The following is a 17910-nucleotide window of genomic DNA, read 5'->3' on the forward strand; positions in this document are numbered from 1 at the left end:
CAAAATGTAAGAGAACTGCTGCTATATTCAATACCAGTCATACCTTTACTGAGAAGACTGCTGCCTTCATAGGTCTTTCCTCTGGTTTGTCCAACATAGAGGTTATTGTTTTAGAACTGCAAAGAAAAAGCACAGAACACCTTCAGCAAACAGGACATACTTGAAACCTTTTTTAAAAACATAACAAAGATTCATTTCTACATAGTCAAATATAACCTCTTAGCACTTCAAGTTTTCTATTTAACCTGGTCTCATGAGATTCAAAAGCAAACTTTCTCCTTTCCATAGCAAGGGGATATTCTTGCTGCTTTGTTTCCTTGCCAAAGTTTCTTTGTGTGTTAAAGAATTCAATACAACTTCTAGTTGGCATAACAGAAACTATCTTTGACACTTCTAGATCTTTGAGCAAACATATATATATATAGCCATTCTCCAAACAATACCATCTCCATCCCTGTCCTACATTTATACTTCTAGGAAATCAAAGTGAAGGGAAAAAAATCTAGCTCTCAAAGAGCTCAATATTGCAACTTCTAATTTCTTTTAAAAAGATCATGTCATGTTACAATTTTTAACCTTAGTCCACAGAATCCGGACTGGTTTATGTTGGAAGGAACCTTAAAGCTCCTCCTGTTCCAACCTTCCACTAGAGCAGGCTGCTCCAAGCCCTATCCAGCCTGGCCTTGAACACTGCCAGGGATGGGACAGCCACAGCTTCTGTGGGTACCCTGTGTCAGTGCCTCACCACCCTCACAGGGAAAAATGTCTTCTTTATATCCAACCTAAATCTCCCCTGTTTCAGTTTGAACCCATTACCCCTTGTCCTTTCACTGCAGTCCCTGATGAAGTCCTAATATTTTAAGTGTGAAAATCCATCTATTTAAGGAAACTTTGTTCTGCTGGAGTTTGTGCTCTTGCTTTAATAAAGCACTTGAATTTGTGTTCCTGTTTTTAAGAGCACCTGTGTGCTCCTGCACTTTGTATCTCAATCTCCACCATCAACTACCCAACAGGACAAACAAGTTTATGTTAAAGTCCAGGTTAGGAATACTTCAACTCTTCACTCATTTTAGACAAGGAAAACACTGATATATACCCTGGGCTGCAAGCAACCTGTAAGACATTCTTTGGTCAGGTGGGGAGGTAATTAAGTCTCATGGAACACACACACAATCCCATAATGTTTTAATGCAATGCTACTTCAGGCTTATCATAGAATAATTAGAGAGCTGATAATTTGGCATTGCATACCAAAACCCTGCTCTAAAGAAAACAAATTAGAGAAAAACACACACCCAGGATCCTATAACCAAGTTTCATAACAAAGGGTCTGAAAATATCAACCCATACAATGGAAAAACTGAACAAACAGTCCCTTGATATGCTGCATTCACAAGGCTAATCTATGAAACTGTGTGAAGCCACACTGGTAAATACACCCAGATGAAAGAATTCCTGTATTGCAATTCAACAAATCAAAGTGCTGAGAACCTCAGAGGAGGCCGAACTCCACACAGACTGGACAGCACCAGACTGGAACAAAGAAGTAACAAGGCAAAGGCAGGAGCAAAGATGAAGAAAGGAGATACAGAATTGCAGGCATTGTCAATACAGTCTACTTACAAATGGCCTCCCATTAAGAAAACAAAACAAAAATGGCCTTATCTAAGTATCCCAGCACCCACTATTGCAGAAAAGTGACATGAAGTTGCAAGAATTAAGGCTTTTGTGCAAGCTTCCACCTTACAAAAACACCTGTCGCCTGTTCAATGCAGGCGAAGAGTATTCCCTAGCCTAGGGAAGAAAGCAACCTCCAAACCTCAATTGGAAAGATAACCCCCCTTTAACATTACCTTTTTTGAGCATATAGACAGATGGTATCAGGGAACAGAGGTAATATTGACTGACTGAGTCACCCTGTGAAACTCTTTCTGTGCAAGGTTACACCTTCAAAGCCTGTAAAGTCTCTGGCATGCAAGAGAAGTACCACAGTGATATAAAGCCAAAGAGAAAGATAAACGTTTACAGCTTCATTTCTGAATTTTGGCATTTGGGGGTGGGGATGAAGCCAATTTTAAGAATATAGTTGTGGGCTGTTTTCTTTTCCACCTCAGAAAGCAGCACCTGACTCAGCAGCAGATGAACTGGCAGAGGGCTGGTTGTGACCCTCTGCAGTTTGCAAACACATCTACGAGAACTGAGCTTTCTTCATATTTAGTAAGAATTAGTTTTGCTTAAGAATAGGATCCAGAACATAAAGTCTGAGTAATAGTTCATAGAATCACAGAATGGTTTGGGTGGGGAGGGACCTTTAAAGCTCACCCAGTTCCAACCCCCTGCCACGGGCAGGGACACCTTCCACTAAAGCAGGTTGCTCCAAGCCCTGTCCAACCTGGCCTTGAACACTGCCAGAAATGAAGCAGGAAGAACTTCTTCCTAATACCTAACTTAAATCTCCCCTCTGTCAGTTTAAAGCCATTCCCTCCCTATCCTATCCCTACACACCCTTGCAAAAAGTCCCTCTCCAGATTTCTTGTATAACTCTTTATCAATCACATACTATTTGTGGAGCTCTAATGGAAGAATAACATTCTAAGGCTGCACTTTTAAAGTATCATCATGTTTTCCTGGTGTGCAGGATGACATGCAAAATATTCTAAAAGATATACTGAACAGCAGCATGTCTTGTGCTGTGCCTAAAGTCATAACTCCGTAATAACTCCTGGAGGTAAAAGCCACATGTAAAAAACCTACATTGTCAGCATTATCAGCTGACTTGAGGGAGAAGTTGAGCTCTTTCTCGTGATAAGCAACATTTATCATCCTCATTGTACAACTTGATTTTTCAGGAAGTCTGTAACAAAGCAGTTTATCTGAACTTTTTCAGCATGATTTCAGATGTATTTAAGACAAAAATACACCTTGGAGTTCACTGACAACGATACGTAAAAGACAAGTAGGACCAGCAATGCAAGCCAGAGTTGTTAAGACTTACACCAACCTTTGGTGCCATTCACCATGAACGTGGGTGCCCCATTTGCAGACCATGAAAGTGAAAGATTCAATTGCTATTAGATTCTGTGCAAGGGCAAAGGAGTTGACAAGCCTTGCTGCAAAGAGAAAACAGATGACGTACACAGAAGGGCTTCAGAAGACAGACAAGAAAGTGAAAGCTTAACAGAGCACGTCAACAGCACAACCAGAATTAAACCAGTCATCCTAAGGAGCAACTGTGGCTCTTACCTCTCCGTACTCCCTGAAAGCACAAACAGTAGTAGCTGTGTTACACCCTGCTTCTTGTTTCCTCAGTAGTGTTGAGGAATCTGGCTATTTAAAGGCATCTAATTTCTACCTGCTTTGCCCTAGCTGAGAGATCAGCACTCTCCATTTCAAATGCACGCTTTTTGAAAGCTTCACACAGGGCAATGCATTACTACACATAGGTATTTTAAAGAGAACACATCTGCCAAAGACCAACTCAGGATATTTCAAAGCAAAATTAAGCTGTTTGGGGTGTTTACAGACTTGAGATAGAGTGATTTAATACCAAATCCTCTGTAGTTCACAAACTATCATCTAGCTTTCCTGCAACAACTACAGCCATTCAGGCATAGCCAAACTGACCGTCTTCACTTACTCTGAATGGAAGCCTCCGACTTCCAGAAAGGCATTTATTTTTCTTGGTACAACCTGACTTATTTTCCACAAGAATCCAAAAGATTCTGGTTCTTTCCATCTGAAATACACTTGGTTTCCTTAAAAAGTCTCAGAAGTCTTAAACTGTGCACCCAAAAACCTTGGAAAATTCTAAAGAGTCATTTCTCAATCTGATTCTTCGTATGACCCAAGCTTAAAATTCAGGCTGAATCAACAGTCTGGTCTTATTAAGTGACTGACTGAAGGGATGCAGAGGTTATTGTACCCCTGTTACTAACTGTGAAGGGCTGATCATGGCCAACCATTGTAAGTAGAAACTCACGTTCTTGCTTCTGGGAGCCAGACTAACTTGTGACATGAGAACATGTGTGGGACCATTGTACACACCACTAACAACTTCTGCCTTGGAGAGGTAAGCTGAAGGTTGTTCTGCATTTGGATACAGAACAATTAAATGCATGACTCTGGTTTATCAACCTTCCACATGCACTGATTCCTTGGGCAATAATGAGGAAACATTTGATGACCTCTGAAGTAAGAGGCAAGTACAGTGTTTTGAACAGAACTTACAGCTTACAAGTTTCACCAGTCCTGATCACACATACTAAGTGTGATTAAACAGACAGCTTACCTTGAACTGGATTTCAGTTGCTCCTCTTCTTCTTGGTGTTCCACAATACCATGTAGTTCTGGTGGCACAAAGACTTCTTTATTAACATTGCTCACCCAGCTGTTCTTTGCTTTGTTTGATTTGCTCTGATTCACTTCAGCTAAAACATGAAACAAGAATATTGTTGTCTCCCCTATGTTCATACAGGATGTTTTGAAACATCAAATACAAGAATTTGCATTCAGTCCTACAGCCATTGCAAAGTCCTGTACCTGAACTGTGTGGAAGCAGATCTGGTGCCATCTGAAATAATGGGGTTTTTAATGTTACTAGAAATCATAGAATCCCAGGCTAGTTTGTGTTGGAAGGGACCTTAAAGCTCACCCAGTTCCAACCCCCTGCCATGGGCAGGGACACCTTCCACTAGACCAGGTTATTCCAAGCCCCATCCAACCTGGCCTTGAACACTGCCAGGGATGAGGCAGCCACAGCTTCTCTGGGCACCCTGTGCAGCACCCCACCACCCTCACGGGGAAGAACTTCTTCCTTATATCTAATCTAAATCTACTCTCTACTCCACACTAAGGATTCCTTAAGTAAGGTAAGGATTCCTTAGTGTGCAAAACTAAGGAAGATTTTTGTTTTCATTATCACTATCCATAACTGCAAGCAAAAATATCTTGACATCTAATGAGTCATTGAAAGCAATCAATTGTACATAGTTCTGAATGTACCAGTACGCCTGTTTGTTCAAGTAACAAGACTGGGGAGTAATTAACCTCCTTTAAGATAATATGGCTTTAAGTACTTTCCTTTAAGCTACAAATCACTGTAAAATTTAGCTACAATTTTACAGCTGATTTTCATAGCCTGCAAGTTGAAAACCAGCCAAACCCGCAAACACACCACACTAACCTTTGATTTTTTGCAGTCTTTTCTGTTTCAGGCCTTTTCTTGTCAACTTAAAAAGCCAAAATCATCCCACTGTAACCTCAAACTGACTAAACTGCCATTATCCCTCATCTCCTAGAATATAGGATCTGAGAAGGTGTAACATTTCAGGATTAGACGCAGGAAAACAAGGCTAAGTTGTGGTTACAAAAGCTATAGAAAGATATAGGTATACAATATGCTGTAATGTATACACAGCATTGACAGAAGTACTTACTTTCTTCAAGAGCACACAGCAAAATCCCTTAATAAGACTTTAAATATCAGTACAAGAGAATAAGAAGAGTCTTGCCCTTGTAAGCCAAAAGGATTTAGTAAAACTAGAGGAGGTAAAGAGGGATGAGGGTCAGTTTCTCTAAGAAATAGAAGAAATTTTCTGTCCAAAGAATGCCAAAATAGAGCAGGATTCCTTAGATTAGAAAGTCAGATGTTGGGAGATTTCTAATAGAAGTCTATAAAATCCTGTATACTGTATTGTATATGTTTTTGTGAATAGAGATCAACTATTCAGTTGGCTTCCTAATGATAATGGTGAGCAGTTCAAACAGTCACTTCTTATATGGAAAACCTTCCTTTTAAAATGCCTCAGACAGGACATGGTGAATGTTAGAGAGGCATGGCTTTAAAGAACTTCTTAAATAAATTAATGGGGAAAAATAACCCAGCAATACCTCCTCTACATCAAAACAGTCTGAGGTGCAAGCATTTGCAGGCTGGTCCTGGCCTTGGAGCACATGCATGCTGCCAGGCACTCAGAGCTGGGTGCTGGGGCCATGAGCTTTTGGTCTGTTCCAGCAGAACAGCTCCTGTGTTCTCTTTTGGTTTGTTTCTCTCCAAACAATACACTGTATTTATTTCTGATGTCAAACACAATGCATTATCTTCCCACACTCTGATTTTCTTAAAAGAAGAGCTTCAGAATGTTGTATTTATTATTAAGTGAGCCCAAAGCTCATTAATTTTACACACAATATACTACTATCTGTACTACTAAATGTCTGCAACTTATCTGGAACATGAACACAACTGGCTTTAACAAACATTTCTAATAGATCATTTGGAGGCACCCACCGTGATGCAGGTGATGGTGGGTGCATTTACAAGTTAATGTGGACACAGGGTGCCAGGTCTGGCTGCCAGAACTCCAGCATGGATTTCAGTAGTTACAACTTCTAGCTCATAGTGCCTACCACTGAACTTCAGAAGTCTCAAGCAACACCCAAAATCTTGGAAATTTATACATAAAAAGCAATTTCCTCAATCTCTGATTCTTTGCATGCTCCAAGATAGCTCAGAGGGCCTTAAGAATGGAAGTAAGAATGCATTAGGAGTGCGGAGAGCTTTTAGTCCTACACATAAACACAAGCCATTCCCTCCTGTTAGCAGTCATCACCCAGAATCCTCTCTTTAATAAGAAGAAAGCTTACACTCTAAACTAATGGGAAATCTCTTTTTTGCATCATTTTCTGGTTATGGAGAAACCAATATTCTTGTATTTCACAGACAACAGAGTCTGAAGTTAGCAAAGTAAAAACCAGCCTTTCCAGAATGAGATGTAAAGCAAATGCTTACCAGGATGGGCAGGCTTCCGGCGCATGGAAGCTCTAATAATATCTGCTCCATGTATCTTATCTCTGTGCCTCTTGGACTTGGCTTCATAAAACCACTGCCCACTCATGTTCCTGAGCTGAACATCATCCTTGACTTTCTCTGGTAAACGCCTGAGGAGGGGAAAAAAATGAGACACACAATCTACTTACCTGTGTTAACAGAATCAAAGTCGGATTTTGGGGGCTTTGGGGAAGCGGACTGTAAGTTTTGGGATTTGGTTGGCTGGTTTGGGGTTTTTTCATGCTATCTCAGCACACTATTTCCATCTTGTGACCTGTTAGTTCCTTAGTTAATTAGGAAGGATGACAACGAGCTGGAAAGAGAAGCCTCAGCCCTGTTACTCTTAGAGCTTCAGCTGAAACAGGTCTTAGAAAAATATATGTATGTTTTGCCATGATAAATTCTCAAGCAGAGAAAGCTCTGAAGGAGTCTCTAGTAACTGCAGTTCTTGAGTTTTGCGTTCAAAGGCCAGTTCTCCAAGGATAAAATTGAGATAAGCTAGCAGGGCAGTTTTAGAAATCTCTGTCAAAATTAAGTCTGTGGCTGGTTTAGGGCTCAGAAGATGCCTCTTTAGGCTCTTCATGTGGCACTGTTTTTATACACACATCCCAAAAATGTACTGGAAAGATGGTTCCATTTTTTCCACAGGTTACACAAAGATGCTTGTACAAACACAAGTTACAAAGGAAGACAGCATCTCATGGAAGAAACAATAAAAAAAGTTCGTGCAATTTATTCATCTACAAATCACATAATGGTTTGCATTGGAAGGGACACCTTCCAGGCTTTATGGTCACTCTGCTTCTATGAAACATTCTTTGAGGAGGCTTTGTTTGCCATTTGAGAGGTTGCTGTCTTTCCTCATTAGGACTATAACACATCAGGCATGTGCTCATACATGGCCTGGAGACTAACCTGCACACCAGGAAAGTTACTAGACAGCTTTGGAGAGTGCTTGATGAAAAAGACAAGTCAGGCTTCATCTGTCTTCTCTGTTTATGTCCTTTCCTGCAGCAAACAAGCTAATAACAGAGCCCAGGGGAGAAACCAGAACAAATCAAGTTAATTGAAGACTTTAAGACCAAACATTGTCCACATTGCTGTGGGATGCTGCTATCTTCTACAGGCCTGATGGCCAGTCATGGAATGGTTTGGGTTGGAAGGGACCTTCAAAGGTCATCTAGTCCAGCCCCAAGGAGGTTCATGCCAGTTTTATCTTGTCTATGAGATTAGGAGAAGGAACTTCCAGTGCAACCAAGTAGTTCTGATGACAGCGTTTATTTTAGGTTGCAGATTTGACTGTCAAGTACACACAACCATTCAAAACAGAGAAAGGGCATTGAGAGAGTCCCAACTGCACACTAAGACCATTCTCACCTATCACTCAACTTCTCCTCCATCCAGAAATGAAAAGGCTTATTTGAATGCATCAGCTCTATTAGCATTTGAATACCTGAACGTCTTCTTGGCAGTACTGTCAACAGTCTGTCTCTCCTGGGTGTTTAAAGAAATTCCCTGTCTCCAATCGGCTACACACAGTTGAGGCTGCAAGGGGTTGAGGTCACCGCTGGTATTTCTAATGCCAAGATTCAACAGTCCATAGCATGACTGAGCCATTTAACATTTGGCCCTCCCTCTTGCTTAGAACTCTAAGAGCCAAAATAGACACTTCTCATATGCTGCAGGTCTTCCAAGTTGGAGCAGGAACAGAGCAGTAGCTTCTCTCTGTCCTCAAGCAAACACATTACTCAGGTATGAGCCAACTCCTTGTTGCTCAGACAGTTTATGAACACAGCCAGCAGGAATAGTGGAATGCAAGCAATTTTAACACAGGTGATTGCTTCTCCCTTTCACCTTCTTTCCCATGTGTTATTTGGCTTCTCAGAACAGGCGCTCCTTAGGGCTGGGGATGGGCTCTTCAGCTGTTTGCACAGCCTGCAGGGCAAGCAGAGCTCGGACCCCAGCTAGTGCCGCAGGGCAGTGTGACAACACACACCAAGGGAGGTGCTCTGGAGGGATGGCACTGAGTCACAGGACAGGTATTCAGTGCTCTCACCCCGAGTCAGTCTTTTATCCCAGACACGGCTTACTCCTTTCCCCTCTATTCAACCACTGAAACTAGGGTGCGGTAGGAGAGCTGTACAAGGCAGCTCACACCAATAGATCACCGTAGAAGTGGATGGGACTCTCGGGTGTGTCAGCCTATGTACCTGCTTGTGGGACTCTCAGAGCTTTGGCTAACATAAGCAGGACAGAGACAGAGGATTTCTCATGGCTCTGGACTCATTAAACATCACCCATTGCCAATGGAGCTGGATGGAAGCAAACACCAGGCACCTTGCTCCCACCGCTGCTTACGGAGTTAACTGTACCTTAACTGATCTTTTGAGGTCCCTTCCAATCTCTAACATACTGTGATACTGTGATACTGTAACTTCACCAGCTCAACAGGCCTTATAGACTTTGGGAGGTAACTGTGCTGCTAACAAAGGTACAACCCTGCTCTTCATCTGCAGTACTTCCTTTACAAGTGACCTGTCTGGATTATAGGGTTTGTATGGTAAGAAGTGACAGAAGCCCACAGCTTGCAAACTACTTTTGCCTTCTCTTGCCACCTTCATAGCACTTGACCTTTGCCAGCTTGGCTTACTCATCTCTTGAAGAGAAGTATTTAGCCTCTCAGTCCCATCTTTTGAGGAACTAAGAGCAATATTAAAGCTTTTCCCAGGCAGTGCCTAGCTACAAATAAAGCAGCAGATTTCAATCTTCAGACAGTTAGTTCTAGGTCTTGGCAAGGAAAATAACTTTCAAGCAGCCTGTGTGCACCAGCACATCATAGACTTGTTGCAAAACTGAGGTTAGAGATAGAAAGTTTTAGAGTGCTGCTTGAATCTTCAAGCTCTGCTATGAGCAGGCCCTACCAGCAACACCAAACTGCTGGCACTGTGTGGGTCTGTTTCACTGCTAGGCATTAGCCTGTGATTTATCTTGAAAAGAATTGTCAATAAATGAGGCTACAAACAGGGTTTTCCAATGCTATGTGTGCCTCCCAGCACACCACAACAGGGTTAGAAGCCAAGAGTTGGTTCCACACCAGGTTCACAGTCAACAGAAAGGCAAACCGTGTTGTCATTACCTTGTTTTCCTCTTGGTATCAAGGAACTAGTGGGTATCCAGATTAAAATTCAGATTGCAGGCTCAGTTGGCAAGTTTGCAGTTAGGACAATATGTAATAACAGCTTTACAAATGTTGTAAGCATGTATTCCGATGCCCTCAGTGGTCCCTTACAATGCCAGTTAACCCAGGTTGCAGTTTTCAGAGTGAAACAGCTTAAGGTTGTGAAAAGGTAGTGCTTGTTTCTTCTATAGGAACATTAAACTTAAGAAAACGAAGGTCAGTTAGAAAGAATTCACTCCAAATCCTCTTTTAAAGTAAGTCTGAGCTCACCCTTTACTTAATATGATTTTCCAACTACAGAGTCATAGAATGGTTTGGGTTGGAAGGGACCTTAAAGCTCACCCAATTCCAACACCCTGCCATGGGCAGGGACACCTTCCAGATTGCTCCAAGCCTCATCCAACCTGGCCTTGAACACTGCCAGGGATGGGGCAGCCACAGCTTCTCTGGGCACCCTGTGCCAGCACCTTCACAGGGAAGAATTTCCTCCTTGTATCTAACCTGAAAACCTTATATCTAACCTATGCCTTGGTGAAACACTTAATGGCAAGATGCCAAGATTTCCCCCCCCCCCCCCCCCCGAGCATTAAGTACTTGCAGGATTACATGGAATGGTCACACAAAGCAAGTGTCTGGCATTCTGCAGCCAAACAGAAAACCTACATGTGCATTAATGGGGTTGTTTCTCCCACCTCTGGAGAATCTCATAGTGGGTTAAATCACATGGTACCACTGCAAGGCAGGAAATCTATACTTACTGAGGCAACAATCAGAAGTTAAAAAGCCTTATTAGTATCCACTTTTTCCCTTAAGCACACTCTTCTGCCAGCAAAATAAACTCTATCCACCCTGCTTTGCTGGCTGTTCCAAACAAGCATCATCCAGTCAAATAATCCATCTGCTACTAGTAGACAAGTTAGCTATGAATACTGGGAAGAAAAGGTATCAGTTCCTGGTTGTCCTGGTTTTGGTTAATTTTCTTAACTTCATCCCAGCCAAAACCAGGACACCAGTATAGTCCAGTGTTGTCAAGACCAGTACGTAGGGTCCCTTCCTTAACCTCACCAGGTTAAGGTGAGAACAGTCTTGCTTTTCCTACTGGCTTTTCATAAGTGGGCTGTTCGCTGTTCACAGACCAGGGCAGTTCACTGCTACATTGGTCTGATGAACCTTGCAGAAACCACAGAGGATGCAGAAAAGCTCTCTGGAGGATACATTCCCCCTTAGGTTTACGTTTGTCCAGTTACAAATGGAGACTTGGGCACAAAAGGAGTTTGCTCAGAACAGGGTGGTTTTGGTTTGTTATAGGGGTTTTTAAATACATCTCTGGAGAGCAACAACAAACCTCCCCACCAAACCCACAGTCAGTCTCATATCAGTTATCTTTGTTAAAAAGGAGAAACAACAGCATGCACATTTTACTGGAGAAGAAAATTACTCTATTTCCTGGAAAGTCAGATTTGGTGCTAAACAATATCCATAAGGAGGAATTAATCCCAAAACCATGAACTTAGCCTTTTCCACCTGACCAAGTGCTCCTTACAGCCTGAAGTGGAACATTCTCCTCTGGGTGTATTTAGGTACCTACATATCTGAGAAATCAGTGACTAAATGCCACTTGATACTTTTATTACTGTGAGATCTCTCAGATATCCTTTATCCTCACCCATTTTTAAGCTGCTAAAGCTAAAAAAGCAAATAAAACAGACCAAGTTTCATATATTTGAAAATGGCTGTTGCTGAATTGATGTGCTGGATCCTGTCTGTCTTTGGCAATGGGAAATGCCTCTGAGCTGCTTCATCTCATGCAACCACCATACAAAGACAAGCAAAGGAAGGAAGGAAAGCACAGGCAGCAGACAAGCATAGGCTTATCCTCCTCTGGGGTAGTACCGCAGGATGTTCAAGATGTGATGATGTAGCATTGTCTCCTTCAGCACATCTGCCCAGCTAGAAAGAAGAGAGTCAAGCACAGGCACAAGAAAAGAGCTTACATCTTGTCCCAGGTCTGGCTGAAGGCAATCTCCAAGCACACGCCCTCATGTAGACATTCTGACCTTTATACCTACTAAGAGGTATGCCTGAAGTCCCTGGTACGACCACCTCAGAAGGTGCCCCTTTAGGATGTTCATATAGCACTGTTCTTACACACAAGTCCCAAAAGTGCACTGGAAAGACAGTGCCATTTTTTCCATAGGTTACACAAAGATCCTTGTATGAACACAAGTTACAAAGGAAGACAGCAGCTCATGGAAGAAACAACAAAATAAAGTTGTGCAGTTTATTAATCATAGAATCCCAGACTGGTTTGGGTTGGAAGGGACCTTAAAGCTCATCCAGTCCCAACCCCCTGCCATGGGCAGGGACACCTTCCACTAGAGCAGCTTGCTCCAAGCCCCTGTGTCCAACCTGACCTTGAACACTGCCAGGGATGGGGCAGCCACAGCTTCTTTGGGCACCCTGTGCCAGCGCCTCAGCACCCTCACAGGGAAGAGCTTCTGCCTAAGAGCTCATCTCAGTCTCCCCTCTGGCAGGTTAAAATGACATTCAGAATACACTACAGCCGTAAGTATGGTTCCCCCAGTGCCACAATTCAGCTCACCCCAATCCCTTAGATATATCCCATCCTAAGCAACATTGTTGCAGTGCCACACCAATGTATGTATTAAGGGGTTTGGCACACAGCAGTCACCACCCACCACATAAACAACTCCATATTTTCCCCTATCATTGGCCTCCTCAGTTTACACAAGGAGCAAACAATCCCCAGCATGGCCCACAGCAGCACTGCCAGGTTCTGCTGGGAAGGGCCCAGGGAACCCTGTCACAGAGGTGACCACAACAGCTTTGTGCCTCAGACTCCCTGGTGCCACGGGCCACCCGCTCCACCACAGGAGAGTCACCCAACCACACTCCAGAACTTCACAAGATAGATATATTTCTTTTACTCTTCCTAAAAAAGGCTACAAACTGTGTTAGTTCTGAACTATACAACTGTATAAAGAGTTAGGTGCTATGCTGAAGCTACTGCCAGCGAATTCGGTTATGTGCTTAGCCCATTCGTCTTCAATACCCAAATCCCAGCTGAAGCAGAGTATAGCAGAGGTTCCTGGACAGGAATGAGGACAACAACAAAGTCAACAATATCATAGAGTGGTTTGGGTTGGAAAGGACCTTGAAGTTCATCCAGCTCCAACCCCTGCCACGAGCAGGGACACCTTCCACTAGAGCAAGTTGCTCCAACCCCATCCAACCTAGCCTTGAACTCTGCCAGGGATGAGGCAGCCACAGCTTCTCTGGGCACCCTGTGCCAGTGCCTCAGCATCCTCACAGCTGAATATGCTGAAAACCAGCTTCTAGTCTAGCGCTGAACAAGCCAGGGATTAAAGCAGAGTGCCCAAGGAGGCTGCATGGCATTCTAACCAGCTGAGTCTTACTACAGGTAAGTAATATTACCAGCTATTTTCAGAGAGGGAACTCCATCAGGTGGTGTAAAATTCCACTAGGAAGTTGCTCAAAGAGGACTTTGTCATGTTACAGATTTGTTCACACTCCAGGAACATGGCACAGGTTGCTGTGAACACCCTCCAAACCTCAGAATTTGTTCTAGAGGGAAAACGATCTCATTAAAAGGCTTCCATTATATACACATACAAACAGCACTTTGTCAGGGTGTGATGTTTGTGTGATGACATTCAATCCCAGACCTTGGAATCTTCCAGGTGTGCAAGGCTGTAGAATTCAAACTAAAACGCTGCATCTCCTTGGCTGGAGATACAATTCATGCAGTGTTTTAATACATAAAAAGCAACCTCCATGTGCCACATCTATGCAGATACATCAGTTTCATACGTAAGCTCCCAACTCCTCAGAGGTTATAATATTAGAGAAGCCAGAAGAGACATTTTATCACCGAGAGAAACATGGTGATTACAGGCTGCCACAACCTGCAGTCCCTTCCATGTTCCACCACACCCTCTTGAACTACAATTACAAGAGACCAAAGAGAAGTTACACAGACAGAAATACTTGTCAGCAGCCCTTTCAGACCACTACTGAGAGTGGCTTTTTGATTTAATCTGTTCCAGGAAGGGTTCTTTTCCCCACATACTGTTTTCAAACTCACATCTACAATTACTTTCCCTGAGCACTCTCAGACCTGGCACTGATATATCATTACAAAACTAAAGCCAATGTTTTTCTATGTAAAGAAAACACCCATTCTGCTACAGCAAAGTCACTTTTCTGCGTTTTGAAGCAGGAGACAAAACTACGTGGTGAAAACATCTCCTCTGGTTGCGTTAAGATAGCAGGGAAAAAGAACTGTGGAGTGTTGCCTGTTATGATTTTACCTTCAGTCTTCAGAGAAGCAAATAACCTTGAGAGGAGAAGCACTGTTAACCAGGAGAAGCTACTAGTTTGCCATTTAGTGCTCTTACTCTGAAAGGAGCAAGAGTAATAACAAAATGATGAATGCACGCTGGCCAAACCACCTCAAGGCTGCAGAAACTACTCAGCAAATGAAGGCTGCTCTTGCAGCAAGTGGCAGGCTGCTGCTTCACTTCCAAGGTAGTGAATGTACACAGAAGACATCTTTCTCAGGAGAAGTGAAGCATCACAGATGATCAGGGTTGAAATAATTTCAAAACATTTAAATATCAAATACAGGTCTTCACGGGGAAGAATCCTGGAGATTATTGAATCAGTGAGAGAAAATTTGATCCTGCTCCTCTACTCTGAACTCATGAGACCCCATTTGGAGCACAGTGTACAGTTCTTATGTCCTCAACATAAGGACATGGAGCTGCTGGAGCAAGTCCAGAGGGGGCCATGAGGATGATCAGGGCTGGAGCACCTCCTCTATGAAGACAGGCTGAGGAAATTGGGGCTTGTCAGGCTGAAGAAGAGAAGCTGTGTGGAGACCTCAGAGCAGCCTTCCAGTATCTGAAGGGGGCCTATATGGATACTGGAGAGGGACTCTTCATTAAGGATTGTAGCAATAGGACAAGAGGTGCTGGGTTTAAGCTTAACACGGGAAGTTCAGATTAGATATAAGGAAGTTCTTTACTGTAAGGGTGGTGAGGCACTGGAACAACTTGCCCAAAGAAGTGGTAAATGCTCCATCCCTGGCACTGCTCAAGGCCAGATTGGACAGAGCCTTAGGCGATAAGGTCTAGTGCAAGGTGTCCCTGCCCATGGCAGGGGGGCTGGAACTAAATGATCTTAAGGTCCTTTCCAACCTAAACCATTCTGTGAGTTCGTGAAAATTCTGCCCAAGCAGAGACCTCCAACATCAGTTTGTGTTACAGCACTTTGACCTTTCAGCATCTAAGGTTCCATTTTTCATTATCTAGCCACTTGTCATTTTGTGGACCCTGTAATGGATATTTTCCTTCACAGAAAAAGAAGCTGACTATTACAGTGCTCATTCTTGAGCAGGTACCTATCTCTGTTAGCTGAAACCACTACTTGACTGCTATTTATAGCTGTGTAAGATGGCTTTCTCAAAGCCATCTGGGCAATGCTGCTTTCCATGCATGCATTTCTATTCATGGCAATTATCCTAATAGTAGCTCTAGGAAAACCTCCCAGCACAGAAACACTCTAGAATAACCCCACATTGCTCCATCTGTGACACCACAAAGAAAACTGAGAGCAATTTTCTGCTTCAACCACAACTGCAAGGACGTCTCTTGGTAATGAGCACAGTGCTGGTACCTCCTCTGGACTGCAGGTGCAACGCTCCATGTATGTGAGGTATAACTTCATCATTCAGACATACTGCTGACTGCATCCATACTGGCTTTGTTTGGGATGATTCTTTTGAAACAAATCCCCCACTTACTTCCCATTAATTCTGTTTGCAGAGGTTTTGGTACTTGCAAACTGAATGCTGTTCTGAAGAACTCAAGCCAGGTGCATATCAAGCCAGATGTGCACCAGCTGCTTGGCCTGAGGGAATTGTAGGGGTGCAAATGAACACTTGGCTTTTTGGCCAGCAATGAATCATTTGTGTGTTAGAGGCATTTCATCCAGAACCTGTGCTAAATCTAGTCCAGAGTAAAAACCTCCAAACCACATGAACAGTGCAATATGGGGCCCTCAGCAGCAACTGGTTTTATCTACTCATATGCTCCAAGTAACTTGGTGTATGAGCTGTGTAAGTCTTTCCAGGACAACCAAGCGTGTTGGATCCCTTACCTGACTCTCTCTTCTTCAGCTCTTTTAAGCTCTGCATCCCGTTGCAACACTTTCATTATTGCCTCTTGTTCCTCCTCTGTTAGGAAACTTAGGTCAATCATCTTGTGTGTGCAGGGTAGAGTGTCCAGGAAGCAATTAAATCCTGCTGGAGAGGATAGTCTTGTAGACTGTTTTAAAGGTACAGAAGAAAAGTCTTCTTCAGCAGGTACTGAGAAAGCTGGACCAGGTCACAGTCAGTGGTTTAAAGAGCCCCAAGTGCTGCTGTCTTGGATATGCATGCTTCCCTAGATGAGAGGCTTTGGGGTAAGTGTTGCATTTCCGCTCGCCATTAGAATGGTGTCTTCTCAGCTTGTCCACTCAGCTCTGCTTCCTGGAGTAACAGTTCACTGACACAGCGTATCCAGGGTTTACGAACAAACAAAACATCCCCTAAAAGAGACAAGGAAGAACAAGCTGGAATATCAGGGATCAGGGAAGTAGATTATGTATGCATTTTTAATTAAAAAAAACAAGTTTTGCAGTGTGATTAAACTACTTTGTGAGGTTCAAATGGTCACTTCAAGTCAAACCTGTTTTACAGGCCTCTTGAACAAGGTGGCCATGAAAATATATTCCCTTCCAATACAACTCACACCTTAAAACACAGACTCAAGTGTTATTCAAATGATAACATTTTAGAATAAGTCATTTTTAAGTTGTTCTTTAAGGCAGTAGAACAATTTGGAGGATAGAGAAGGAGAAACATGACAAAACAAATCAAGAACTCTTCTCACATTCATTTAAAGTAAAAAAACCCAACATGTGGTCACAAGTATTGACATCACATTGAGTAGAACATAAGAAATCTGTGTCTGTGGCTATCATACATGGACAGACAAGAGCCAAATAGTGTGGAATAAAAGCCATTGCTGCTTTCAGCCCTGATTCACAACAAAGCAGTGGACTGGGTGAGGCAGCATAACACTCATCTGCAACATTCATCTCCTGCCAGCATCTGGATCACTCCATGAACCCTCTTCACAAGGGCTTGAAGTTGGATTTTGCTTATTTAAAGAAAGATTGCCTGAACCCCAGGAACAGAAAACTTAAAGGGGAAAAAGCAGCCACTCAGGCTAACACTCATATGCTTGCCATGCTGGTTTATTTATTAGCACATTTCTAGGACACCATTTTTGGCAAGTCACCTAGCAACCAGAAGAACCATCCCATTAGGACAAGCCGTTGAAGTTTGGGATCCTACTCCACTCATGCATGCCTTGCCCTCCACACCTGCTTTCCCACTCCAAGTGTTCAGACTCCTTTTCCCTTCCAGGAGATCAGAAAGGCAGGAGCCATCGCAAGCCCTGGAGGTAAAACCTAGAGGAAGCTATGGGAACCCTGCCAAATGTAACATGTTGCAGCAGAGAGATGGGAAGAGGCTGGGAATGTGTTAGGGGAGTTTGTATGCTCTAGTTCAAGACTTAAGCAGCAGGTTCTCCATCTGGTGCAATGCCTCTTCCTGCAGGATTTTGTCTTCTATTTGTAACAAAGCTTTTCACATGCTACTCAGAACCAAAAGCAACAGGTTTAAGAGATTATTTCCTCAGAATCCCTTCAAATGGGAATTCTATAACAGACTTGGCCAAAATCTTCTTTCTCCAGAAACCCACACAACACCCCTTACTGAAAGGTCAGGTACCAGGCTTGCAAAGGCAAGTTTCTT

At 43.0% G+C, this 17910-nt stretch overlaps 1 protein-coding gene across 2 annotated transcripts in view; it reads right to left on the reverse strand.

The window, feature by feature from the left end:
- SYTL2 (synaptotagmin like 2) overlaps window positions 1-16309 on the reverse strand; it is a gene marked incomplete at both ends in the record, with an annotated part of 38015 nt that extends 21706 nt beyond the window's left edge. For both annotated transcript variants that reach the window (XM_080614196.1, XM_080614195.1), the window contains 4 exons: window positions 44-116; window positions 4289-4427; window positions 6791-6939; window positions 16209-16309. In XM_080614196.1, coding sequence (XP_080470322.1) covers window positions 44-116; window positions 4289-4427; window positions 6791-6939; window positions 16209-16309 — 462 coding nt within the window. The remainder of the gene's footprint in view (window positions 1-43; window positions 117-4288; window positions 4428-6790; window positions 6940-16208) is intronic.
- Between the last annotated feature and the right edge of the window lie 1601 nt (window positions 16310-17910).

The sequence above is a fragment of the Psittacula echo genome (genome assembly GCF_963264785.1).
Source record: "Psittacula echo genome assembly, chromosome: 3".
Lineage (NCBI taxonomy): Eukaryota > Metazoa > Chordata > Aves > Psittaciformes > Psittacidae > Psittacula > Psittacula echo.